At 45.7% G+C, this 27,101-nt stretch overlaps 1 protein-coding gene across 4 annotated transcripts in view; it reads left to right on the forward strand.

Annotated features, from left to right (window-relative positions):
• Positions 1–27,101, forward strand: part of GSN (gelsolin) — a 71,659-nt gene that overhangs the window by 17,348 nt on the left and 27,210 nt on the right. For all 4 annotated transcript variants that reach the window (XM_063935961.1, XM_063935962.1, XM_063935959.1 and 1 more), the window contains exons 2-5: positions 23,350–23,554; positions 24,584–24,738; positions 25,407–25,568; positions 26,493–26,642. In XM_063935961.1, the coding sequence (XP_063792031.1) occupies positions 23,359–23,554; positions 24,584–24,738; positions 25,407–25,568; positions 26,493–26,642 (663 nt within the window). In that variant the 5' untranslated portion in view covers positions 23,350–23,358. The remainder of the gene's footprint in view (positions 1–23,349; positions 23,555–24,583; positions 24,739–25,406; positions 25,569–26,492; positions 26,643–27,101) is intronic.

The raw sequence follows: 27,101 nt of genomic DNA on the forward strand, positions 1-27,101 counted from the left end.
ATTGTCAAGAATTCCCTAATAATTCACGTATTGAGGCAGCTTCTCAAAGTCCTGACCCACCCACAGAACCTCATACACTGTTCTACCCCTTTATCTCTACCTCTGCACAGTTCACACAAAACTTGCATGTGTTCACTTCCCCTCTGGCCAATATTGCTGTGTGGACTGGACCCAGTAGCGGGTCTTGCCACGGGCAAGCAGGACTTTTTTCCAGGGTGCCGTTGCCCCGAGGGTGCCTCCGCCGTGGCAAGATCTGGTGCTGTGCGATGCGCAATTACATCATCACGCACCGCACGGCATTGTGGGAGTGGCCATAGACGCTAGAGGTCATAATTGACCTCTAGTGTCTATGCGGTGCTATGGGAGAGACGCCATGCCACAGGGTCTAGTACCGGCCCTGACTGGACCATGTAATATTACAACCATTTTTTTTACCCTTGAGATATGGCTGGACCAATATGTAGCGATTGGGTTCCAATGTATAGATTGACAGTGTCTAGATCAGAGGTTCTCAAACTCTGTCCTCGGGGGCACACACAGTGCATGTTTTGCAGGTAACCCAGCAGGTGCACAGGTGTATTAATTACTCACTGACACATTTTAAAAGGTCCACAGGTGGAGCTAATTATTTCACTTGCGATTCTGTGAGGAGACCTGCAAAACATGCACCGTGTGGGCCCCCGAGGACCGAGTTTGAGAACCTCTGGTCTAGATAGTCTGCGACATGGATGTCGCTCTATTACCTTTAGTAACCTTGTGGCAAGCAAAGGGAGCCCGTGAGGGGACGCATTTTAATAAATGTTGAAAAAGCAAAATAACACCCTGACCTTATTGTGTAGACCTAATGACTATCTTTTTAATGTCCATTTTCTGTACCACGCCGATAGCAATTATCCACATGTATCAAACGGGATACTTTCTGGGTGCCGGCGGTCAGGATGGCGGCAGTCAAAATAGGATAACCGGTGCCAGAATACCCGACATCAGTCAAAATGCCGACGCCAGAATCCAGACAGCCAGCATCCTGGAGTGCAGCAGGCTCCCTCACACAGCGCAGGCGGCCATATTGTGCGCTGTATGAGTACTCGTTTTTGTGGCCATTCCGTAGGTACCGGTAACCTCACTGAGGCACGAGACACTGTGCCACTAATTATCAGTGAGTTGACAGGCCGATTATCCATGTGGCCTCCGCCGTGTGGATAAGCCTTAAGGCCGAAGTGAAACAATGTGAAGTCAACGTCCGAGTGGCTCCAAGAAGCTGGAGTATTATCACAGCTGGGGGCGCTGGATGAGTTTCGGCATCTGGCGGCCATATGGCTTCTATAAATTGTTTATGCTGTTAAAAACATTTAGTGGGTTTCTCTGACCAACGTGCGCTCTGCTGGATGCGTCTGGCTGTCGGGTGTGAGCTGAGATTATTTTTTCATTTTTTTTTTCTTTTTCTTTTTTACAAATGGGTCAGAAATCCTCACAGATGGGAGATAATGATATGGGTGATAACTCCCACGTTTGCATGAAAAATTCTACGTATCGCCGCAACTTCTATATATAATTATTATATATTTTTTAAATGGTGTGTTTTTGGTTTTATTTGGTTTAAAATTAAAGGTGCACCAAATATACTTTTGTTGAACGTGAAAGATCCTAATCTGAGCCCTGACTGCATAATAACGCTGGAACTGACTAGTATCCTCTAATGCAGTGTTTCTCAGCCTCGGTCCTTAAGTACCCCCAACAGTTCATGTTTTCCAGGTCACCGGGCAGTTGAATAGGTGTATTCATTACTCACTGACACATTATAAAATACCCACAGGTGGAGTGAATTATTTCACTTGCAATCCTGTGAGGAGATCTGGAAAACATGAACTGTTGGGGGTACTTGAGGACCGTGGTTGAGATCCAGTGCTCTAATATACACTACTTGGGCTGTAACCCGATATTGCAAGCATGGAATATAGTATAATGACTTGGATGCTCTTACACTGGGTACGCACTAGACAATAAATTGGCCATCTGCGGTGGATTGCTACAGACACCGTATAGTGGGATTAACTCGCGTGTGCTGGCAATTCCGGTATTCGCGCAACAGCGGTCCTTGCTGCGTATGAGTATTCAGCAGCTGAGGACCTTTGCGATGGCTCCGGGGGGCATCTATATCTTCTGGGCAGAAGCTTCACTTGCGACGATCAGCCAATCTGTAGCTGATTAATTCACCGCGGCCTAGGCAAGTGCGTGCAAACACAAATTAGGCCCGGTGTGTACACCTGATCTATAGCTTACACACTCCATTCATTGCATCGTCCCATCTGATGTGCTGCGTGTTGGCTGTGCCGGCATGATGTGCCGCAGATGGTGTAGTTTGTATGTTGGTCTCTGAAGTGTTGCCCTGTTCTATGTGATGTCTGCATTGTATGTACAGGAGCAACAATTGGATACAATCCCTGGACACAAGATATTGTGTTGCTGTAGGAAGCTTGCGTACTGCGTATGCTCCAAATCGTGTGTTCTTGGATTGGAAGTGAAATTAGAACGACCGCCTCATTGTCGCACTGTTTAAATGTTACCTGGCTTTAATTTAATCCTGAAGCTTCAGCTGCGCCCAGTTATCAAACACCCGTAAATCCTGCGTTCTGGTTTTCCCCTGAAAATATCTAAGGATCTTCTCGGTGTGTTAATGTGGCATCTTGTCCATTACTTGTTATATTGGGGTTCATGTAAATGTATCTAGTGGCTCCTGGAGGATTGCTTAATGTAATCTATATGTGAATGACCTGTATGCAGCATTTAAAAAACAAAGATTGTTGTAAGGATGAACGCAAACTGCTTGCATTATGCAACATTTTATCTGGATTGAATGGTGGTGTTTCACTGCTCTTTAATAATGCTGCATTCACGTCTTACTAACAAAACCGGAATCTGGGCCCGCATGAATGAATCCTACCAGCCAAGCATTTAAACTGCGGGAAATTGGCGCTTCGATATCCTCACCAATCATACGGAGGACAGTAACGTATCTCTTTGGGCACCTCTCCCTCCGCTCTAGCCATGGGACAATGATCCAGGGTCATGTAGGCTGTAAATGGTGGTACTCTACTGGGAGTACCACATCTGGGTTCTGTGTTATGGCATACTCCCGCCGGCTCTCCTGAACGACGCTACTCCCAGTCACAGCAATGACCTTTTACTGGTAGAAGAGCAGTCTGTATAGATATTTGTTACTGTATACTATAGGGTTTCCCAACCGCTGTTATCAAGACACACTGACAGTCCAGGTTTTAAGGATAGCCATACTTGACCAAAGGTGACTTAATTAGTATCTTGGTTATTTTGACATAACAATCTGTGCTCAAGCATGGATATTACTAAAACCTGGACTGTTGGTGTGCCTTGAGAACCGAGGTTGGGAAACACTGATACTACTATACATTGGGTTGGTTTTATATACTATAGTAAATTTGTATTGGTGGTGCTGTATACTACTGTACATTGGTGTTACTATAGTACCTTGAGGTGGTGCATTATAATATTGTACACTGGTGCTTGTTTGCTTCAAGGTGGTCCTTTATAGTATCTTGCGTTGAGGTGGCGCAGTGTTATACTAGACTAGTACCTTGCTTTGTTGTGGCGGTATCAGTATGAAATCCCGTCAAGGTCAAAATCCCAACATTTAAAATGACGACAGGTCAAAAAGTCGACGAGGTTTTTTTTTTACTGCTTTTTGGTGTTGACATGGACACCGTATAAGTGTATCTGGTGCGCTCACCGTGCTTCGGGCGCACTATTATATTCCCCCTCCAGGTCCACTGGGATGGTAAAGTATGTACAAGTCGGTTTCAATGAAAAAATTGTTATCAAACTCGTGTCCACATTTTGACCTGTCCACATTTTGAATGTCTATGATCTTGTCTGTATTTTTAAATGCCGGTATTTTGACAGTCGGATTTTGATTGTAGGTAAATTGACCGCATCCCGTTGTGGCTACATTCAGTCTTCAAAAACCCCTAACGGTCCATGGGGTCTATTTGCAAAGTCTTTTTATGAAGAGAGATGAAGTGGACTGAGATAGTACCACCTAATCGGCTCCTAACTGCCACATTACAGGCTGTGTTAAAAAAAAAAAAAAAAAAAAAAAAACCAGACAGCTGATTGGCTGGTACTTTATCTCCGTCCACGGTACAAGATCACAGTTGCAGCCTCAAACACGCCCACAAAACGGTTGCAACACGACTGCATTTTTTTTGCACCAACTCCCCGTCACTCCCTCTCAAACGTTCCCTGACTGTCAGTTGCTTTGTGTATAAATGCTCTGACTGCCACAGATGCAATACCAGCGCCACGTAGATGCGTGTGAAGAGCCCCGATAATCGCTCTACTGCAAAAATCTGTTCTGCGTCCTTCTCTGAATGAGGCCCAAAGCACTGAAGAAAATCATCAAGATTGTACGACGTCCGTCGCCCCCTGTCTGCCTTCTCCACGTGTGAGACTGTAACTATGGGGTAATTCAGACCTGATCGTAGCAGCAAATTTGTTAGCAGTTGGCAAAACCATGGGGATCATTCCGAGTTGACCGCTCGCTGCAGTTTCTCGCAGCGAACAGGTTACTACTGCACATGCGCATGCACCGCAATGTGCACGCGCGTTGTACGGGTACAAAGCGGTTCATTGCTGGGCGATGGATTTAACGAAGAATCCATTCGCACAGCCGATCGCAAGGAGATTGACAGGAAGAAGGCGTTTGTGGGTGTCAGCTGACTGTTTTCAGGGAGTGTTTGGAAAAACGCAGGCCTGTCCAAGCATTTGCAGGGCGGTGTCTGACATCAATTCCGGGACCAAAAACACAGAAGTGATCGCAGCGGCTGAGTAAGTCCAGAGCTACTCAAACTGCAAAAATCTTTTTCGTCCCACTCGGCAGCACACGCGTTCGCACACTTGCAAAGCCAAAACACACCTGACCTGATCGCCCGCTGTACAAAAACACAGCCTAGCAATCGGGTCTGAATTACCCCCATGGTTTTGCCCATCTGCTAACAAATTTGCTGCTACGAGCAGGTTTGAATTACCCCCTATGTTCCACTTACTAGCCGTCGTGCTGCCATGTGTTGTGCTCTTGCCTCTGTCTGTCACATGGCGCCATCCAGTATTATCTTCTGATGCCAGGGCGACCACATCTGCTGTATGTGTGTGGGGAAACGCAGCCTCTCCATGGAGATCCGAGTGTTCCTGGTTTTTTCTTGCTCAGTTTCTGGCTCTTGTCTGGTCATAGGACTGACGCTCGGAGGCCTGCAGCTACTGCCACTGTCTCTATATATAGAAAATATTCCACTGATAACTGCCTGCTCTCTGCAGACCCGGATCATGCTGACACGCCGAGCCAGCTGCCTGTGTTTAAGAAGTCGCTTTCGTTTCTGCCTTTTTTTTATTTCTCTGACGTCCTAGTGGATGCTGGGAACTCCGAAAGGACCATGGGGAATAGCGGCTCCGCAGGAGACTGGGCACAACTAAAGAGAGCTTTTAGGTCACCTGGTGTGCACTGGCTCCTCCCACTATGACCCTCCTCCAAGCCTCAGTTAGATTTTGTGCCCGGCCGAGGTTGGATGCACACTAGGGGCTCTCCTGAGCTTCTAAAAAGAAAGTATATATAATTAGGTTTTTTATTTTACAGTGAGACCTGCTGGCAACAGGCTCACTGCAGCGAGGGACTAAGGGGAGAAGAAGCGAACCTACCTGCTTGCAGCTAGCTTGGGCTTCTTAGGCTACTGGACACCATTAGCTCCAGAGGGATCGAACACAGGACCCGACCTCGTCGTCCGTTCCCGGAGCCGCGCCGCCGTCCCCCTTACAGAGCCAGAAGCAAGAAGAGGTCCGGAAAATCGGTGGCAGAAGACATCAGTCTTCACCAAGGTAGCGCACAGCACTGCAGCAGTGCGACATTGCTCCTCATACACACTTCACACTCCGGTCACTGAGGGTGCAGGGCGCTGGGGGGGGGGGGCGCCCTGAGCAGCAATAAAAACACCTTGGCTGGCAAAAATACCACAATATATAGCCCCAGAGGCTATATATGTGATAATTACCCCTGCCAGAATCCATAAAAAAGCGGGAGAAAAGTCAGCGAAAAAGGGGCGGAGCTATCTCCCTCGGCACACTGGCGCCATTTCTCCCTCACAGCTCCGCTGGAAGGAAGCTCCCTGGCTCTCCCCTGCAGTCTACACTACAGAAAAGGGTAAAAAAGAGAGGGGGGGCACTAAATTTAGGCGCAGTATATATAACAGCAGCTATAGGGGACATAATTCAGTTAGTCCCTGCATTATATAGCGCTCTGGTGTGTGCTGGCATACTCTCACTCTGTCTCCCCAAAGGGCTTTTGTGGGTCCTGTCCTCTGTTAGAGCATTCCCTGTGTGTGTGCGGTGTGTCGGTACGGCTGTGTCGACATGTTTGATGAGGATAATGATGTGGAGGCGGAGCAGATGCCTATAGAAGGGATGTCACCCCCTGCGGGGCAGACACCTGAGTGGATGGACTTATGGAAGGAATTGCGTGCACGTGTCTACTCCTTACACAAAAAATTTGACGACATGCCAAATGCGGGACAGCCGGCTTCTCAGCTCGTGCCTGTCCAGGCGTCTCAAAGGCCATCGGGGGCTCTAAAACGCCCGCTACCTCAGATGGCAGACGCGGATGTCGACACGGATACTGACACCAGTGTTGACGACGATGAGTCTAGTCTAATGTCCACTAAGGCCATTCGTGGCATGATTGAGGCAATGAAAGAGGTGTTACAAATTTCTGATATAAACCCAGGTACCACTAGAAAGGGTATTATGTTTGGGGAGAAAAAACTACCCGTAGTTTTTCCCCCATCAGAAGAATTAAATGAAGTGTGTGAAGAAGCGTGGGCTTTCCCTGATAAAAGATTGGTAATCTCTAAGAAGTTACTAATGGCGTTACCTTTCCCGCCAGAGGATAGGTCACGTTGGGAGACACCCCCTAGGGTGGATAAAGCGCTCACACGTTTGTCTAAAAAGGTGGCACTACCGTCTCCGGATACGGCCGCCCTCAAGGAACCTGCTGATAGAAAGCAGGAGGCGATCCTGAAGTCTGTATATACACACTCAGGCATTATACTTAGACCAGCTATTGCGTCAGCATGGATGTGCAGTGCTGCCGCTGCGTGGTCAGATTCCCTGTCAGAAAATATTGACACCCTAGACAGGGACACTATTCTGCGAACCATAGAGCATATAAAAGACTCAGTCTTATACATGAGAGATGCACAGAGGGAGATCTGCCGGCTGGCATCTAAAATAAGTGCATTGTCCATTTCGGCTAGGAGAGGCTTATGGACTCGCCAGTGGACAGGGGATGCAGATTCAAAAAGGCACATGGAAGTTTTGCCTTATAAGGGTGAGGAGTTATTTGGGGATGGTCTCTCGGACCTAGTTTCCACAGCAACTGCTGGGAAGTCAGCATTTTTACCCCATGTTCCCTCACAGCCTAAAAAGGCGCCGTTTTATCAGGTACAGTCCTTTCGGACTCAGAAAAACAGGCGTGGAAAAGGCGGGTCCTTTCTGTCCAGAGGCAGAGGTAGGGGAAAAAGGCTGCAACAAACAGCAGGTTCCCAGGAGCAAAAGTCCTCCCCCGCTTCTTCCAAGTCCGCCGCATGACGGTGGGGCTCCACAGGCGGAGCCAGGTACGGTGGGGGGCCGCCTCAAAAATTTCAGCGATCAGTGGGCTCGCTCACAGGTGGATCCCTGGATCCTGCAAATAGTATCTCAAGGGTACAAACTGGAATTCGAGGCGTCTCCACCCCACCGGTTCCTAAAATCTGCCTTGCCGATTACTCCTTCAGACAGGGAGGCTGTGCTAGCGGCAATTCACAAGCTGTATTCCCAGCAGGTGATAATCAAGGTGCCCCTACTTCAACAAGGACGGGGTTACTATTCCACACTGTTTGTGGTACCGAAACCGGACGGTTCGGTGAGACCCATTTTAAATTTGAAATCCTTGAACACATACATAAAAAAATTCAAGTTCAAGATGGAATCGCTCAGGGCGGTTATTGCAAGCCTGGACGAGGGGGATTACATGGTATCCCTGGACATCAAGGATGCTTATCTGCATGTCCCCATTTACTATCCTCACCAGGAGTACCTCAGATTTGTGGTACAGGATTGCCATTACCAATTCCAGACGCTGCCGTTTGGACTCTCCACGGCACCGAGGGTGTTTACCAAGGTAATGGCGGAAATGATGATACTCTTTCGAAGAAAGGGAGTTTTAATTATCCCGTACTTGGACGATCTCCTAATAAAGGCGAGGTCCAAGGAGCAGTTGTTGGTGGGAGTAGCATTATCTCAGGAGGTGCTACACCAGCACGGTTGGATTCTGAATATTCCAAAATCACAGCTGGTTCCGACGACACGTCTACTGTTCCTGGGTATGATTCTGGATACAGTCCAGAAAAAAAGTTTCTCCCGGAGGAGAAAGCCAAGGAGCTGTCATCTCTAGTCAGAGACCTCCTGAAACCAAAACGGGTATCGGTGCATCACTGCACGCGGGTCCTGGGAAAGATGGTGGCTTCTTACGAAGCAATTCCTTTCGGCAGGTTCCATGCCAGAATCTTTCAGTGGGACCTGTTGGACCAATGGTCCGGATCGCATCTTCAGATGCATCGCCTAATAACCCTGTCTCCAAGAACCAGGGTGTCTCTGCTGTGGTGGCTGCAGAGTGCTCAAGGCTGGGGGGCAGTCACACAGGGAAGAAACTTCCAAGGACTATGGTCGAGTCAGACTTCCCTACACATAAATATTCTGGAACTAAGGGCCATTTACAATGCCCTAAGTCAGGCAAAATCCCTGCTTCTACACCAGCCGGTACTGATCCAGTCAGACAACATCACGGCAGTCGCCCATGTAAATCGACAGGGCGGCACAAGAAGCAGGATGGCAATGGCAGAAGCCACAAGGATTCTCCGATGGGCGGAAAATCACGTACTAGCACTGTCAGCAGTGTTCATTCCGGGAGTGGACAACTGGGAAGCAGACTTTCTCAGCAGGCACGACCTCCACCCGGGAGAGTGGGGACTTCATCCAGAAGTCTTCACGCTGATTGTAAATCGATGGGAACGGCCACAGGTGGACATGATGGCGTCCCGTCTAAACAAAAAACTAGAGATATTGCGCCAGGTCAAGGGACCCTCAGGCGATAGCTGTGGACGCTCTAGTGACACCGTGGGTGTACCAGTCAGTTTGTGTTCCCTCCTCTGCCTCTCATACCAAGGGTACTGAGAATAATAAGAAAACGAGGAGTAAGAACAATACTCGTGGTTCCGGATTGGCCAAGACGAGCGTGGTACCCGGAACTTCAAGAGGTTCTCAGAGGACCCATGGCCTCTGCCGCTCAGACAGGACCTGCTGCAGCAGGGGCCCTGTCTGTTCCAAGACTTACCGCGGCTGCGTTTGACGGCATGGCGGTTGAACGCCGGATCCTGAAGGAAAAGGGCATTCCGGAGGAAGTCATTCCTACGCTGATTAAAGCCAGGAAAGATGTAACTGCAAAGCATTATCACCGCATATGGCGGAAATATGTTGCTTGGTGTGAGGCCAAAAAGGCCCCAACAGAGGAATTTCAACTAGGTCGATTTCTGCATTTCCTACAAGCAGGAGTGACTATGGGCCTGAAATTAGGCTCCATTAAGGTACAGATCTCGGCTCTGTCGATTTTCTTCCAGAAAGAACTAGCTTCACTACCTGAAGTTCAGACGTTTGTGAAAGGAGTGCTGCATATTCGGCCCCCGTTTGTGCCTCCAGTGGCACCTTGGGATCTCAACGTGGTGTTGAGTTTCTTAAAATCACATTGGTTTGAGCCACTTAAAACCGTGGATCTAAAATATCTCACGTGGAAAGTGGTCATGTTATTGGCCTTGGCTTCAGCCAGGCGTGTGTCAGAATTGGCAGCTTTGTCATGTAAAAGCCCTTATCTGATTTTCCATATGGATAGGGCGGAATTGAGTACTCGTCCCCAGTTTCTCCCTAAGGTGGTATCCGCTTTTCACTTGAACCAACCTATTGTGGTGCCTGCGGCTACTAGGGACTTGGAGGATTCCAAGTTACTGGACGTAGTCAGGGCCTTGAAAATTTATGTTTCCAGGACGGCTAGAGTCAGGAAAACTGACTCGCTATTTATCCTGTATGCACCCAACAAACTGGGTGCTCCTGCTTCTAAGCAGACTATTGCTCGCTGGATTTGTAGCACAATTCAGCTGGCGCATTCTGCGGCTGGACTGCCGCATCCTAAATCAGTAAAAGCCCATTCCACAAGGAAGGTGGGCTCATCTTGGGCGGCTGCCCGAGGGGTCTCGGCTTTACAACTTTGCCGAGCTGCTACTTGGTCAGGGGCAAACACGTTTGCAAAATTCTACAAATTTGATACCCTGGCTGAGGAGGACCTTGAGTTCTCTCATTCGGTGCTGCAGAGTCATCCGCACTCTCCCGCCCGTTTGGGAGCTTTGGTATAATCCCCATGGTCCTTTCGGAGTTCCCAGCATCCACTAGGACGTCGGAGAAAATAAGATTTTACTCACCGGTAAATCTATTTCTCGTAGTCCGTAGTGGATGCTGGGCACCCATCCCAAGTGCGGATTGTCTGCAATACTTGTACATAGTTATTGTTAACTAAAGGGTTATTGTTGAGCCATCTGTTGAGAGGCTCAGTTGTTTTCATACTGTTAAACTGGGTATAGTATCACGAGTTATACAGTGTGATTGGTGTGGCTGGTATGAGTCTTACCCGGGATTCAAAATCCTTCCTTATTATGTCAGCTCGTCCGGGCACAGTGTCCTAACTGAGGCTTGGAGGAGGGTCATAGTGGGAGGAGCCAGTGCACACCAGGTGACCTAAAAGCTTTCTTTAGTTGTGCCCAGTCTCCTGCGGAGCCGCTATTCCCCATGGTCCTTTCGGAGTTCCCAGCATCCACTACGGACTACGAGAAATAGATTTACCGGTGAGTAAAATCTTATTTTTATTTTTTTAACCTATGAAAATGGGAATCCTAAATGGCTGAAGGTGTTTGTAGTTTGCGTGTGTATGGGGAACAAGGATGGATGGGATATAGAGATACATTCATTGCTGCTAACCTGCCACTATTGTTGGCACTGCTGGTTGTGGGCCATTAGGTGGCGCTGGTGCCTCGGTTTTTTTGTTTGAATTCCTCACCACAGAACAAGTGACCTGACAGCTCTTATCTGTGCTTTTATAAAATCCTGCAGCGACTTCCCATTCTCTATGCAAGATGAGAAGTAGAATGGATTGCCGGTTATTTGTAGAATAATACATATTAACCTACTTATGAGTAGGTTATTTTTCTTTGTAAAGGACTTGGCTTTCGGACAAATTCAGTGTTTCTGGTCCTATTACTCTGTTTTGAAGCCCTATTTATTAAAGGGTTAAATTTGTTTTTAGACACACGTGGGAGGCACTGACACTACTGAGGCGTGAGGCACTCTGATGTCGCCTAGTGAAATGACAGGTGACGGTATCGCGAATACTGTTTTGACTCATTAAATGGTGCCTCTGCAGTCTGTGACCCTTCTCACTTCACCTGTTTGTCAGGGGGTGTAAACTAAAATCGCCAAAACTATAAATCCCTATGTTCCTTCTAGCCAGGAGAGAACTTGTTTTATTTAATTTCTTAACATATTGATTTGGTTTATATAAAAAAAAAAAAATCTTATTTTTGCCCAGACATGAGTGGTTTTCTGAGCAATGGTCACAGGTTCTTACACCCAGAAAATCCTAATTCTTTCCTTTGATGTGGAAATTACAGAAGATCTGTCTGCTTCCTGCTGCAATAATAACCTATAAGGGTTCTACATTCCTGAGATCAATACGCCATAATACGGTCATTAACACTGCAGCCTAAAGGGGGAGGTGCAGCCTTGGAGAGCTCTCTCCCCCTCTCCCTCTCCCGGGTAATTTATCTAGCACAGTATTTCAAATGACTGCTCTACTTTCTCTCCGAGACTTGATACAGCTCCCAGTATCTCTGCTCAGTAGGTGCGTGGAAATCTAATGGTGGTCGTCTGTCTCTTCCAGAGTACGCTGTGGGATTAGGGGATGCTCAAAATATGATGTACAGTGTGTTGCAAATGCCCTTTTCCAGCAATATAAAAGTGTGCAGCGACCTGTTGTATTGAACTGGGTTGTAGGTCTGGTGAAGTGGAAACTGTGTCAAATGTAAAGCATCTGCTGGCACTACAGAAGGAGATGAATTACATGGAATTGGGATAGGGTAACTAATGCTGATACCCCTTTGATCATGCAAAAACAATTTTACTTTTAAATAATTTTTTATATATATATATATATATCAGTGCTTCTGTGTTCCTCTTTACAGACGGACCTAGTGCAGGGTTGGACTGGCCCACGGGTACAGACGAAACCCCCGGTGGGCCCTACTAAGTGGGGCCCCATCTCCCCCTCGAACAATTAGGTTCCAGACTGTGCACTTGAATGACACATACATATGTTATACTGAACAGGACTATGGTGTATTCTCTACAGTGCATTATACATTATACATATGTTGCATTATACCGCACAGGACTATGCTGTATTCTCTACAGTACATTATACATATGTTGCATTATACCGCACAGGACTATGCTGTATTCTCTACAGTACATTATACATATGTTGCATTATACCGCACAGGACTATGCTGTATTCTCTACAGTACATTATACATATGTTGCATTATACCGCACAGGACTATGGTATATTCTCTGCAGTACATTATACATATGTTGCATTATACTGCACAGGACTATGGTGTATTCTCTACAGTACATTATACATATGTTGCATTATACCGCACAGGACTATGGTGTATTCTCTACAGTACAGTATACATATGTTGCATTATACAGCACAGGACTATGGTGTATTCTCTACAGTGCATTATACATATGTTGCATTATACCGCACAGGACTATGATATATTCTCTACAGTACATTATACATATGTTGCATTATACTGCACAGGACTATGGTGTATTCTCTACAGTACATTATACATATGTTGCATTATACCGCACAGGACTATGGTGTATTCTCTACAGTGCATTATACATTATACATATGTTGCATTATACCGCACAGGACTATGCTGTATTCTCTACAGTACATTATACATATGTTGCATTATACCGCACAGGACTATGGTATATTCTCTGCAGTGCATTATACATATGTTGCATTATACTGCACAGGACTATGGTGTATTCTCTACAGTGCATTATACAGATGTTGCATTATACCGCACAGGACTATGGTGTATTCTCTACAGTACATTATACATATGTTGCGTTATACCGCACAGGACTATGGTGTATTCTCTACAGTACATTATACATATGTTGCATTATACCGCACAGGACTATGGTGTATTCTCTACAGTGCATTATACATTATACATATGTTGCATTATACAGCACAGGACTATGGTGTATTCTCTACAGTACATTATACATATGTTGCATTATACTGCACAGGACTATGGTGTATTCTCTACAGTACATTATACAGATGTTGCATTATACCGCACAGGACTATGGTGTATGCTCTACAGTGCATTATACATTATACATATGTTGCATTATACTGCACAGGACTATGGTGTATTCTCTACAGTACAGTATACATATGTTGCATTATACAGCACAGGACTATGGTGTATTCTCTACAGTACGTTATACAGATGTTGCATTATACCGCACAGGACTATGGTGTATTCTCTACAGTACATTATACATATGTTGCATTATACCGCACAGGACTATGGTGTATTCTCTACAGTACATTATACATATGTTACATTATACTGCACAGGACTATGGTGTATTCTCTACAGTACATTATACATATGTTGCATTATACCGCACAGGACTATGGTGTATTCTCTACAGTACGTTATACAGATGTTGCATTATACCGCACAGGACTATGGTGTATTCTCTACAGTACATTATACATATGTTGCATTATACCGCACAGGACTATGGTGTATTCTCTACAGTACATTATACATATGTTACATTATACTGCACAGGACTATGGTGTATTCTCTACAGTACATTATACATATGTTGCATTATACAGCACAGGACTATGGTGTATTCTCTACAGTGCATTATACATATGTTGCATTATACCACACAGGACTATGATATATTCTCTACAGTACATTATACATATGTTGCATTATACCGCACAGGACTATGATATATTCTCTACAGTACATTATACATATGTTGCATTATACTGCACAGGACTATGGTGTATTCTCTACAGTACATTATACATATGTTGCATTATACCGCACAGGACTATGGTGTATTCTCTACAGTGCATTATACATTATACATATGTTGCATTATACCGCACAGGACTATGCTGTATTCTCTACAGTACATTATACATATGTTGCATTATACCGCACAGGACTATGGTATATTCTCTGCAGTGCATTATACATATGTTGCATTATACTGCACAGGACTATGGTGTATTCTCTACAGTGCATTATACAGATGTTGCATTATACCGCACAGGACTATGGTGTATTCTCTACAGTACATTATACATATGTTGCATTATACCGCACAGGACTATGGTGTATTCTCTACAGTACATTATACATATGTTACATTATACTGCACAGGACTATGGTGTATTCTCTACAGTGCATTATACTGCACAGGACTATGGTGTATTCTCTACAGTACATTATACATATGTTGCATTATACAGCACAGGACTATGGTGTATTCTCTACAGTGCATTATGCGTATGTTACCTTATACTGCACAGCACTATGGTATATTCTCTACAGTGCATTATACATATGTTATATTATACTGCACAGGACTATGGTGTATTCTCTACAGTACATTATACATATGTTGCATTATACTGCACAGGACTATGGTATATTCTCTACAGTGCATTATACATATGTTGCATTATACTGCACAGCACTATGGTGTATTCTCTACAGTACATTATACATATGTTGCATTATACTGCACAGGACTATGGTGGATTCTCTACAGTGCATTATACATTATACATATGTTGCATGATACTGCACAGGACTATGGTGGATTCTCTCCAACGCATTATACGTATGTTACATTATACTGCACAGGACTATGGTGTACTCTCTACAGTGCATTATACATATGTTACCTTATACTGAACAGGACCAGAGCTGTAACTAGACTTTTTGGTGCACTGTGCCAGAGAGAATTGGCGCCCCTCCCCCAATTTTTCCGATACGGACATAAGGCGCATGCCTCGTGGGGAAAGGACATGACAATATTGATCCCAGAGAAAGCCCATGCTATGATGCCCCTTTCCACATTCCCACATGATATAAATAATACACACATTTATAGACCACTGCAAGAAAATGGATTTGGACACAAAGCCTCTTTGTACCACATCCATGCACTTAACTTGGGATCTTGTTCTTATTCAGTTACAAAACCCCTTAGTAAATATCAAATTTTAATATACAGTCATAGCCAGGATTCAAACCTATAACCTGTTGAATTCTAATCAAACACCTTACTCATTGAGCCATTTGATCCTAAGTAAAAGTTATAAACACTATATGAAGCTACTGGTACTTCCTAAAAAAAATTAATCAGCATTGCAATTGAGCAGATCTACTGTATGTAGTGTGCAGCCACACATCCCATCTCCTGAAGCCACACACTACATAGATCTGCTCAAGCAATGCTGATCATTTTTCCATACAGTACAAGGTAAGCTCCAAATATAATTTTCTAGCTTAGACCTATCTACCTTTCTATGCAAGGGCAGATAGTTCAATGAAAAGAGTGTCTGACTGCAATGCCACAGGCAATAGGTTCGAATCCCAGGAATGTCAGGACCTGAATAACAAAGAGCTATCAAGTTACGTTCATGAATGTTGTATAGGTATTAGCGACAGAAGGGGTCAGGGTAGGAGACGGGGGCGGTCAGGAGATGCTGGGCTTCAAAAAGGGGGGAAGCTACAGGTGAAAGTAATTAAAACAGGTAATTGACAAGTGCCGCCAACAGCACCCCCTACCCTGCAGCGCTATGTGCGGTGCCTCCTACCCTGCTGTGCTGTGTGCGGTGCCCCCTCCGCACACACCTAGTTACAGCCCTGAACAGGACTATGGTGAATTCTCTACATTGCATTATCCATATGTTGCATTATACTGCACAGGACTATGGTGTACTCTCTACAGTGCGTTATACATTTTACATATGTTACATTATACTGCACAGGACTATGGTGTACTCTCTACAGTGCGTTATACATTATACATATGTTACCTTATACTGAACAGGACTATGGTGTATTCTCTACAGTGCGTTATACATTATACATATGTTACATTATACTGCACAGGACTATGGTGTATTCTCTACAGTGCGTTATACATATGTTACATTATACTGCACAGGACTATGGTGTATTCTCTACAGTGCGTTATACATTATACATATGTTACATTATACTGCACAGGACTATGGTGTATTCTCTACAGTGCATTATACATTATACATATGTTACATTATACTGCCCAGGACTATGGTGTATTCTCTACAGTACATTATACATATGTTGCATTATACCGCACAGGACTATGGTGTATTCTCTACAGTACATTATACATATGTTGCATTATACCGCACAGGACTATGGTGTATTCTCTACAGTGCATTATACATATGTTGCATTATACCGCACAGGACTATGGTGTATTCTCTACAGTACATTATACTGCACAGGACTATGGTGTATTCTCTACAGTGCATTATACATATGTTACATTATACTGCACAGGACTATGGTGTATTCTCTACAGTGCATTATACATATGTTACATTATACTGCACAGGACTATGGTGTATTCTCTACAGTACATTATACATATGTTACATTATACTGCACAGGACTATGGTGTATTCTCTATAGTGCGTTATACATTATACATATGTTACATTATACTGCCCAGGACTATGGTGTATTCTCTACAGTGCATTATACATATGTTACATTATACCGCACAGGACTATGGTGTATTCTCTACAGTGCATTATACATATGTTGCATTATACCGCACAGGACTATGGTGTATTCTCTACAGTACATTATACATATGTTACATTATACTGCACAGGACTATGGTGTATTCTCTACAGTGCATTATACATATGTTACATTATACTGCACAGGACTATGGTGTATTCTCTACAGTACATTATACATATGTTACATTATACTGCACAGGACTATGGTGTATTCTCTATAGTGCGTTATACATTATACATATGTTACATTATACTGCCCAGGACTATGGTGTATTCTCTACAGTGCATTATACATATGTTACATTATACTGCACAGGACTATGGTGTATTCTCTACAGTGCGTTATAAATTATACATATGTTACATTATACTGCACAGGACTATGGTGTATTCTCTACAGTGCATTATACATTATACATATGTTACATTATACAGCCCAGGACTATGGTGTATTCTCTACAGTGCATTATACATATGTTACATTATACTGCACAGGACTATGGTGTATTCTCTACAGTGCGTTAATCTGGTAACGGTCATGCATGGAATATATTTATGAAGAGGCACAGACCATACACTCTCTCGTGGTTATCCTCTGTGGAGGTTGTTCACACCCCTACACAAGGGCCCATACCACTGCACTCCCCCGGTGGGCCCTTCATGCCCCAGATGGGCACTGACCTGGACGGAATCCTGTCTCGCCGCTAGTTTACGTTCTCGTCCTTTGCACACACCTAGATTATTATGTGTTTAAGGCACCCGATACTGCGGTCTGGGGATCCTGCATGGGTAGCCATTCTTTGTCACGGTGTAATCTGCTTAGTGAGTAACGCACACTGTGCCCGTCCTGTGGGTCACTGTAGCACCGCACAAAGGGGTGTTAGCAAACCCAAAAAATTAGCAATTGGGCAAAACCATTTGCACTGCAGGTGGGGCAGATGTAACATGTGCAGAGTTAGATTTGGGTGGGTTATGTTTCTGTGCAGGGTAAATACTGGCTGCTTTATTTTTACACTGCAATTTAGATTCCAGTTTGAATACACCCCACCTGAATCTAAGTCTCTCTGCACATGTTATATCTGCCCCACCTGCAGTGCACATGGCTTTGCCCAATTGTTAATTTTTTTTTTTCTTTTCTTCTTTTTGTTTGCTAACAAACCTGAATAAGGCCCAAAGGCTGGGGGCTGAGGTCTCCACCATAGCTGAACGCCTAGGTACTGTTTGCTTGTGTCTATTCTCGGGGTGAGAAGATTAGTTGCGGTGAGTGATGGGATGAGGCACAGTCACAATATACAGCATTTCCCCGCAGTTTACATCATTATGGCAGATGTACAGGAAACGGGCCATGGACAGATAAGTGTAGTGTTGGTTTATACAGCATTAGACGTAATGGGACAGGATGCGCTGTCTGCCACCCTGACATTCCCCTCCCCACAGTCTATACATTGTTGCTTGCTTTTGGGGTTCCCTTAGTGTCTGACCTGCAGATACTGATACCATATCCCGCCACCGGGCACTCATTGAGAAGTCACTGCTGCTACTTCCGGCTGGCCTGTGTAGCTGCTGCAGCACCTCTTTGACTCCTAACTGCTGACTTTGGGACGGGGTTGCAGGTAAAACGCGGGACAGTCGGGGGAATGGATTAGATTAGAGTGTAAACTCAGTGGTTGCAGCAGCCATTGCATGGATGAGAGCGGTTACCAGAGTGGTGCTGGGGGTTATCCAGAAGTCTGGCTGATGCACTATCCATGGCCTACAAATAAAAATGGGTTCACGCATGTCCCTCAAATCGGTCCAGGCTGTCCAGTGACTCGTCCTGGGGAGGTTTCATACCTGGCATCGTTGTATCCAGGGGAGGGAGGGATGGTATTTGGAATGTTTCATGTTGTGTCCCCCTCCCCCCTCCAAACGCCTTTCTCCCCACCCATCCACTGCAGTAATCCCCTATTGCCTCTAAATAGGAGAGCGAAATGACTGCATAGGAATAGAGAGAGTTAAACCTCCTGTGAGGGGTGGACATAACTGTTAGGAAAAGTACAGCCCACAGTAGAGAGGGGAGGGTTCAGTATATATAGGGACTGCTAGGCCAGCTTGGTCTCTCTTGCTGCTGAATTGCCTTCCCACCCTGTTAGAGGTTTTGGCATGGAGTGCCTTGGCTTTGAATTGTTAGTATGGTTTTATCGTTGGCTATTTGTTGACGGAAAAGAACGGCAGGTTGTAGTTTGTCTTGTTAGTTGCAGTGATTTACAGTTTGGTGTGGTTTAGGTGCACTCGCCTCCATTGACTTTTAAGGCCGCTTGACCACCCGTCCGGGGGCAGTGTCATCACCCATCAGGGTGGGTAGTCACCGTGGGGGTCTGAGTCGGGCACCTATTACCAATTTTATAGTTTGTGTTAAATTAGGATCGTTTGGAAATTTAATGTTTTGGGGTTATCGTCAGTTGAATATAGTCGTTCATTTTTTTTTTTACTGCCACCATATGCCGGCTGAATCGGCATGTTAACTAAAATTTTCATTTTACAGGTTTTCTAATGGTTAGGGTACAATAAATAGCTAACAATTTTCTGCCAAATTCAAGTCTCCGTGTCATTATTTCTTGGTATTAAAGGTACTTAATGCTTTACTTTTGAATAAGGGTCCACACATTATCATTAGGAGGTTTAGGAGTGCAAGATGTAAGGGCCTGTCCATGACACTACCTCATGGACTTGTACCTGTGGAAATGCTTGTTTGCACCTGTTTTTAGGTTGTTTGTTTGGTTTTTTTTTTTTTTTTTTGTGTGTGGTGTTTTTAGGTGCGTCCATTCATTATAGGGGCCCAAAGATTGCCTGCAGGAAAAAACACAATCTGCAGATCCACTTTGCCGCAGCTTGCGGGAGGGATGGTGAATGAGTCCATTAATATTTAAATCTCCCACTGGAGCTGAACATTGGCTGCATGCAGGGTTGGACTGGGGTACAGGGGAAACCCCTGGTGCACTTGAATTATACATATGTTACTTTATGCTGTACCAGACTGTGATGTATTTTCTACAGTGCATTGTTGCTAATCTGTACATAATCAGGACTATCATAATTTACTATACAGTAAATATTTGTCAAGGGGCACAAACCATGCGTTCTCTAATTGTTAGCCAAGCCTATATGGGTGTTGACTACACCCCCTCTGGCTGGCCACACCCATAGGAATGGGTCCCTAAAACGGCATTCCCCCGGTGGGCCCGTCATGCCCCAGTCTGACACTGACTGCGGATGATCCTGAAGCTGCATTTGTCGCCATCTGCGGTCCGTAAGGGTTGACGTTCCTGTTCTGCCGCTGGCACAGACTGTGCAGAATCAGATCTCACACATGACACACCTGTGCGGTAATTCCTGGTGTGTGAGCTGGCGGTAACCGCAAGCGTAGGGGCCTGCCTGGCTCCCTGGGGTGCTGATCACAGGTAAGACTGGAGAGGCCCTCGCACGCTCCCCATACTCAATCACCAGTTCTGGCATGTGATGGGACTATCCCACGTCTTGTGCGGGAGGATTGCCCCTATTTTTGCTCTGTAAAATGCTGGAGGCACAGTATGTGCATTTCCTCTGTTTTCCCATTCCAGCCTTTACATCAAGGGGCAGAATCGGGAAACGTTGGTTATCCTGGGTGACTTCTGCTTATTGCCAAACACGTGACGCCGCTGTTTGGGTTTATTCCCAATTCCCTGACCTCGCAGGAAGGTTTCCTGCAGTAAACTTCACAGAAGCCGGAGGGCTGGAAACAGAACTCCCCTGGGACACTGTTCTGCTGGGAACCCTGTATTCGGGACGCTTTGATCCCTGGGAGTTTGTTTTTGCATAGTAGTCTGGCTCCCCTGATATGGCGGTCCTCCTACTAAAGCGTAAAGATTATCTTCTACAGTGCACATTGTTGTTAATCTGGTACATTGTCATGCATGTACTAGCAGTATTTGCTATACATACTATATATTTAAAGGGGCCCAGGCCATGCCTCTGTGGAGGGTGGCCACACCCCCTCTGTAGACAGGCCACACCCCTAAGTATGGGCCCCTATCACCGGTGGGCACTTCATGCTACAGTCCAACATTTCCTGGGGCTGAACTGATTGCAAGAAGCAGAGGAGGTGTGGCCAGTGTTGTGTGGGTATGTACACCCTATACACGATCAGCCCCAATGTGCCTCTAAATATACCAAAGTGTTAAAATTGCATCATATTATAAGGGGGAAATACAAATACAATTTAAACACTTATGACTTATGGGCCGCTGGTTGTCATGACGATGGGCCTATCTTTATGTGGAGGCCTGGGGCCGTAGTCCAGTCTGCCCCACTGTTAATCTGTCCCTGGGCTGAGCATGCGGCTTATAGCTTCATAGTGATTTCCTTCTAGTCAGTTTACTGTACACCAGTCTATTGTATTAAGGACTTGTATGTGCTTAATGTTCTGTTTTTTATGTCTGTGTACACTAGATATTCACAGGGCAGCACAGTTGCGTAGTGCTTAGCACTGCTACCTCAAAGTGCAGAGGTTTTGAGTTCAATTCCTATCATGGCCCTATGTACAGTTTGTATGTTCTCCCTGCGCTTGTGCAAGTCTTCTGCAGGTGCTTTATTTTCCAGTCACTATCCAAAAACATTCGGGTAGGTCAATTGGCTTAAGACCGTAATATTAACTCTAGTGTACGTACATGTGTTGGGGGAATATGGAGGGTAAGTTCCACTGGGGCAGGGACTGATGTGACTGATATACTCTGTACAGCGCTGTGGTATATGTGTGCGCTATATAAGTAAAGGGTATGCTGGAGAGGGGAAACAACCCCTCTGCCGCCCCAGCCCCCACTACGGCTACGCTAATCTCCAGCGTTCTGGCTCATTTCCTCTGACTAATGCGTATTACATTGTACTGATAATCTCTGCTTCACAATAGTTACAATGTGTCGGCACAATACAGGCGGCTGTGTTACATGCTGGCTGTATACGGGAAATATATCTGTGAGACACTGGAGGGGGCTGATTATTCTGTGAAATGGTTACTGATCGGTGTAATCCTCTCCTTTATGGCTGAACGGTCTGGTGATGGCGGATGACAGACGCCGGGCTATATTTGGCATAACTTCATACCAGTATGCCGTAGCAAAGTGTGGTAAGACAGTGCCAGCCAATCGGCTCCTAGCTGCCATGTTACAGGCTGTTTGAAAAATGACAATTAGGAGCTGATTGGTACTTTATCTCTCTCCAAGGTATGATACGTCTTCCCCTATGCATACAATACACGAGTGATAAGTCTTTATATAGACTCCCACAGATACAGGGAGTTCTGTGTTCACTAAAAGTCCTTGTTCTCTGTAGCAGCTGACCTACTGTAAGTGTTCCCGAATATTGCACGTCACTGGAGGTCAGTGACCCCTCACTCGTGGGTGTAGCTGTAGGGGGTGCCATTCCTATGGGTCCAGGGGCTTGGGGAGCGCCGGAGCCAGGTTATATACTGTAGTTGCGTACCAGTGTCCCAGACTTGCCTGCTAATAATTGGGTCTGACCCTCTGCCCAGCCCGAAATGGGGTGACATTCCGTTGTTGGTGAGAAGTATGTATAGGATGTTAGTGGTACGAGGGCGCTGTAATGTGGCATAACCTGCTCGTTGTGATGTGGTATAAGAACTGGAGGGCACTATAATGTATATAATATGAACTGAAGGCACGAATGTGGCGCAGCATGATCTTGGGGCACTATAGTGTGGCATAATATTAACTGGGGCACTAATGTGGCATAATGTGAATTTGAGGTTCTGTGTGGCATAATGTGTACTGGCACCCCTACAAAATGACATGACATCAACTAGGGCACTACTATGGTTCAGAAAATGAACCAGAGCACTATTATATGGGGGGGGGGGGTAAAAGTAACAGCCGCTGCGGAGAGGGGTCTCTCTAGAAGCATTGGGACAGGAGTTATGGAGCCCACAAAGTTCTGGCTATGCGCATTATCTTATGTTCTGTACAGATCACCCTGGTGACAGTGTAAATTATAGGAGGAAGCATTATCCTGACTGCCATGGTGAGTTGTGTATGGATGGTGCAGTCAGAGAGCTGTACTTCTAGATTGCAGGGATTGTTGTATTATGTGCAACTAACAGTGTTCCTCCAACAGTCGTCATCCTATGTAATTGCCATTCTGACACCTTGTCATGTCTTCCTTTCGTTTAGCCTTCAGAAATGGTGGTTGATCACCCAGAGTTTGAGAAGGCCGGAAAAGCCCCCGGCCTCCAGGTATGGAGAATCGAGAAGTTTGATCTTGTGGCCGTTCCAAAGAACATGTACGGGTCCTTCTTCACCGGAGATGCCTACATTGTCCTGAATACCATCAAGCAGCGCTCGGGGAACCTGCAGTACGACCTGCACTTCTGGCTGGGTCAGTGGCCTTTCTCTTGCTCTCCTAAAGGTTTAGAGCATAGGTTCTCAAACTCTGTCCTCAGGACCCCACACGGTGCATGTTTTGTAGGTCTCCTCACAGAATCACAAGTGAAATAATTAGCGCCACCTGTGGACCTTTTTAAAATGTCGGTGAGTAATTAAAACACCTGTGCACTTGCTGGGTTACCTGCAAAACATGCACTGTGTGGGGTCCCGAGGACCGAGTTTGAGAACCTGTGGTTTAGAGGAACCCTTTACGAGAGAGAAAATCGAGGAGTTGCCCCTGGCGAACAGCGTCCATTTCATAGGCTGGGCTAGATAAAGGGCTGGCTCCTCTGGCTAACTTCTCAATTTCCTCTCTCCATGGCTTGATGAATCTCCCCTCCATAGAGAACATCAGGGTAGATTTGGGTGAATACGCTGCGATAGGGTGACCTGTATGGCACACACGCGATTAGCCAACTTGCCCCCTATCATGGTAACCCTGTTTCAGTTGGGGAAGCCAGGACTAGCAGTCTTCTGATTAAACGGTTCAGCGGCGTTATCTTGTGTTTTTTTTAATATCTTATCGCATATTACCCAAATCTTCTAACCCCTGTCGTGCGGATAAACCCTCTGCGGCTGGCAGCCAAATATGCCATCTGCTACACGTCTGAACACTCACCCTCCCTGCGAAGAGAGGGGTGTCTCCATCGCAGCAAGGTGACCCTATTAAACGCCTCATGTAACATGCTGATAACAGAGGAAAATCGCTCGCAGGTGTACACGACGTGTGGAACTCTCCGGTTTACATTTACAAACATTTTTGCACTGCGTCCCGCATACTGGATAATCCTATAATATAACCGCCATTATGGTTAATGTACAAACTATTTTCACCGTGGGATGGCGCAGTTTTTGTGCTGGTCTGTTTTATATATTGGGGTGTCGAGCCCCCGGCTGTGATCGGCCTGTGTTCCCCCAGTACGCTGATGTAACTTTATCCTATGCTATTGACTGTGGACTCACTCCAACATCTTATACGCAGGCAATGAGTGCACTCAGGATGAAAGCGGGGCTGCGGCTATCTTCACCGTGCAGATGGACGATCATCTTGGGGGGCAACCCATCCAAAATCGCGAGGTCCAGGGGTACGAGTCATCGACTTTCCTGGGTTACTTTAAATCTGGCATCAAGTACAAGGTAACGAAGAGTTTTACCACGATCAGTATTCAGATATAATTAATTGTACTGAAGGACTGGGTGCAAAGGGGCTCGGTGCTTTATCTAGTCATTACATGCACCAGTGTATCATACGGTTATGGTGACCATTTACATAAGGAAGCCACAGACTGACAGTTATATAGTGGGAGGAGCAGGATCCCCAGCAGCACAGAGTGTATCAGAAGATGAGTGATGTGTCAGTGAGGACAGGGCTGCATGTGACCGGGGCAGTGACATTATGTGAGGAGGGGAATGGAGGCAGCAGGAAGTCACAGACTGAGAGTTATATAGTGGGAGGAGCAGGGTCCCCAGCAGCACAGAGTATATCAGGAGATGAATGATGTGTCATTGAGGATAGGGCTGCATGTGACAGGGACATGATGTAAGGAGGGGAATGGAAGCAGCAGAAAGCCACAAACTGAGTTATATAGTGGAAGGAGCAGGGTCCCCAGCAGCACAGAGTATGTCAGTAGATGAGTGATGTGTCAGTGAGGACAGGGCTGCATGTGACAGGGGCAGTGACATGATGCAGCAGGAAGCCACAGACTGAGTTATATAGTGGGAGGAGCAGGGTCCCCAGCAGCACAGTGGTCCTGTCACCCTGTATGTGTTTCCGTTCCCCATGTCTTCTTGTACTCTGCTCTAAGGCAGGTGGAGTGGCCTCGGGTTTCACACATGTGGTTCCCAATGATGTGAATGTGCAGCGACTGCTCCAGGTGAAAGGCCGACGCATGGCCAGAGCCACAGAGGTCGACGTATCCTGGTCGAGCTTCAACCAGGGAGATTGCTTCATCCTTGATCTGGGTGATGTAAGTATTTCCAGCTCTGTAATTGAGCGGGTTGTTAATTAAAGGTTGTGGTGAAGCTGTAATTAGTGTGTGTTCTACACATGTCCTCTGTCAACAGGCATCTAACGAATAGCTTTCCTATAATCTGTTTAGAAGGCAAATATACTGAGTATAGGGCCTAGTTCAGACCTGAGCGCTGTGCTGCAAATTACACCGTCCTGCGATCAGATAGTCGGCGCCCAGGGGGAGTGACAATTCGCCCCATGGAAGTGTGCGATCGCATGTGTACGCTGTGCGAAAAACTCCCCTCAGTCAGCGGACAGCTGCAAAACCGTTCCCATCACACTCGCCATCGAATGTTTTTCCCGTTGTGCGCAGCCCAGGACTTGCTCCTACAGTGCGATACAAAGAGGCTGATGGGGGCCGGAGCTGACGTCACAAACCCGCCCTGAAAACGCTTGGACACGCCTGCGTTTTCCTGACGCTCCCAGAAAACATCGTTACCACCCACAAACGTCCGCTTCCTGTCAATCACCTTGAGAACAGCCGTGCGATCGTCATTTTCGCACCATCCTGTCGCTGTTTGGCGACGAGCGTACGCATTGCGGTGCATACACAGTAGTTCGGTAATCGCCCACTGTGCGAAAACACAAAGCAGCATTCAGGTCTGAATTAGTCCATGGAACGGTAACATCTCAATTCCCTTTAACGATTTGTCTAATTTCGGTAGAACATCCGGTAACACACTGCTTCCAGTAATAGTACATCTGGTGTGTATATATAGTATTGTTCCCACCAATATTCTGCTGATCCCCTTCAGTGTCAATAACTTTCTGTAAACACAAACGAAACTTCCAGCTATTTAATTTTTGTTAGAACAATCTGTATGTTTTGCGCATAGGAGCGTTTACGCCATATATGTAATGCGTCCATTGCATATTGCAGGAAATCTACCAGTGGTGCGGCTCAAAGGCCAACAGGTTCGAGAAGCTGAAAGCTACAAGCGTCTCCAAAGACATCCGGGACAATGAGCGCCACGGCCGCGCCAAAGTCTACGTGGTGGAGGAGGGGATGGAGAGAGAGAAAATGATTCAGGTGCTGACACTTTAACCTAGAAAATGTCTGGATGCTAAATGTGGGTAAATCACAGCTGTAAATTGCCTTTTTGATTCCTTTCCAAGCTGTGACCTGCCTGTCATTACTCCCTGACGGTGTAACATCACCGCAGCATATATGGCATGGTGCAGCAAGCAATACACAATTTTGGAACCGTGGTTCATCACTACATTTTAAATGTTTGATTTATTTATTAGTGGTAACGTTTACTTCTATAGCTACAGCATACTCTGCAGCACTTTACAGTTGGGACCAAATAGTGATGATCCTACAGGACTGGTAATAACTGACAATATAAGAGACATACAGGGTAAATGCAGCTGGTTCTGATATTATAGCACCACAGAAGGGTGATCAGGATGGGTCTAGCTATAATAAACCTCCTCCAGGAGGGCTGAGAAATTCCGACATCTGGAAGCTATTTGGCCTTTTGCGATG

This window comes from Pseudophryne corroboree, chromosome 8, assembly GCF_028390025.1.
Source record: "Pseudophryne corroboree isolate aPseCor3 chromosome 8, aPseCor3.hap2, whole genome shotgun sequence".
Lineage (NCBI taxonomy): Eukaryota > Metazoa > Chordata > Amphibia > Anura > Myobatrachidae > Pseudophryne > Pseudophryne corroboree.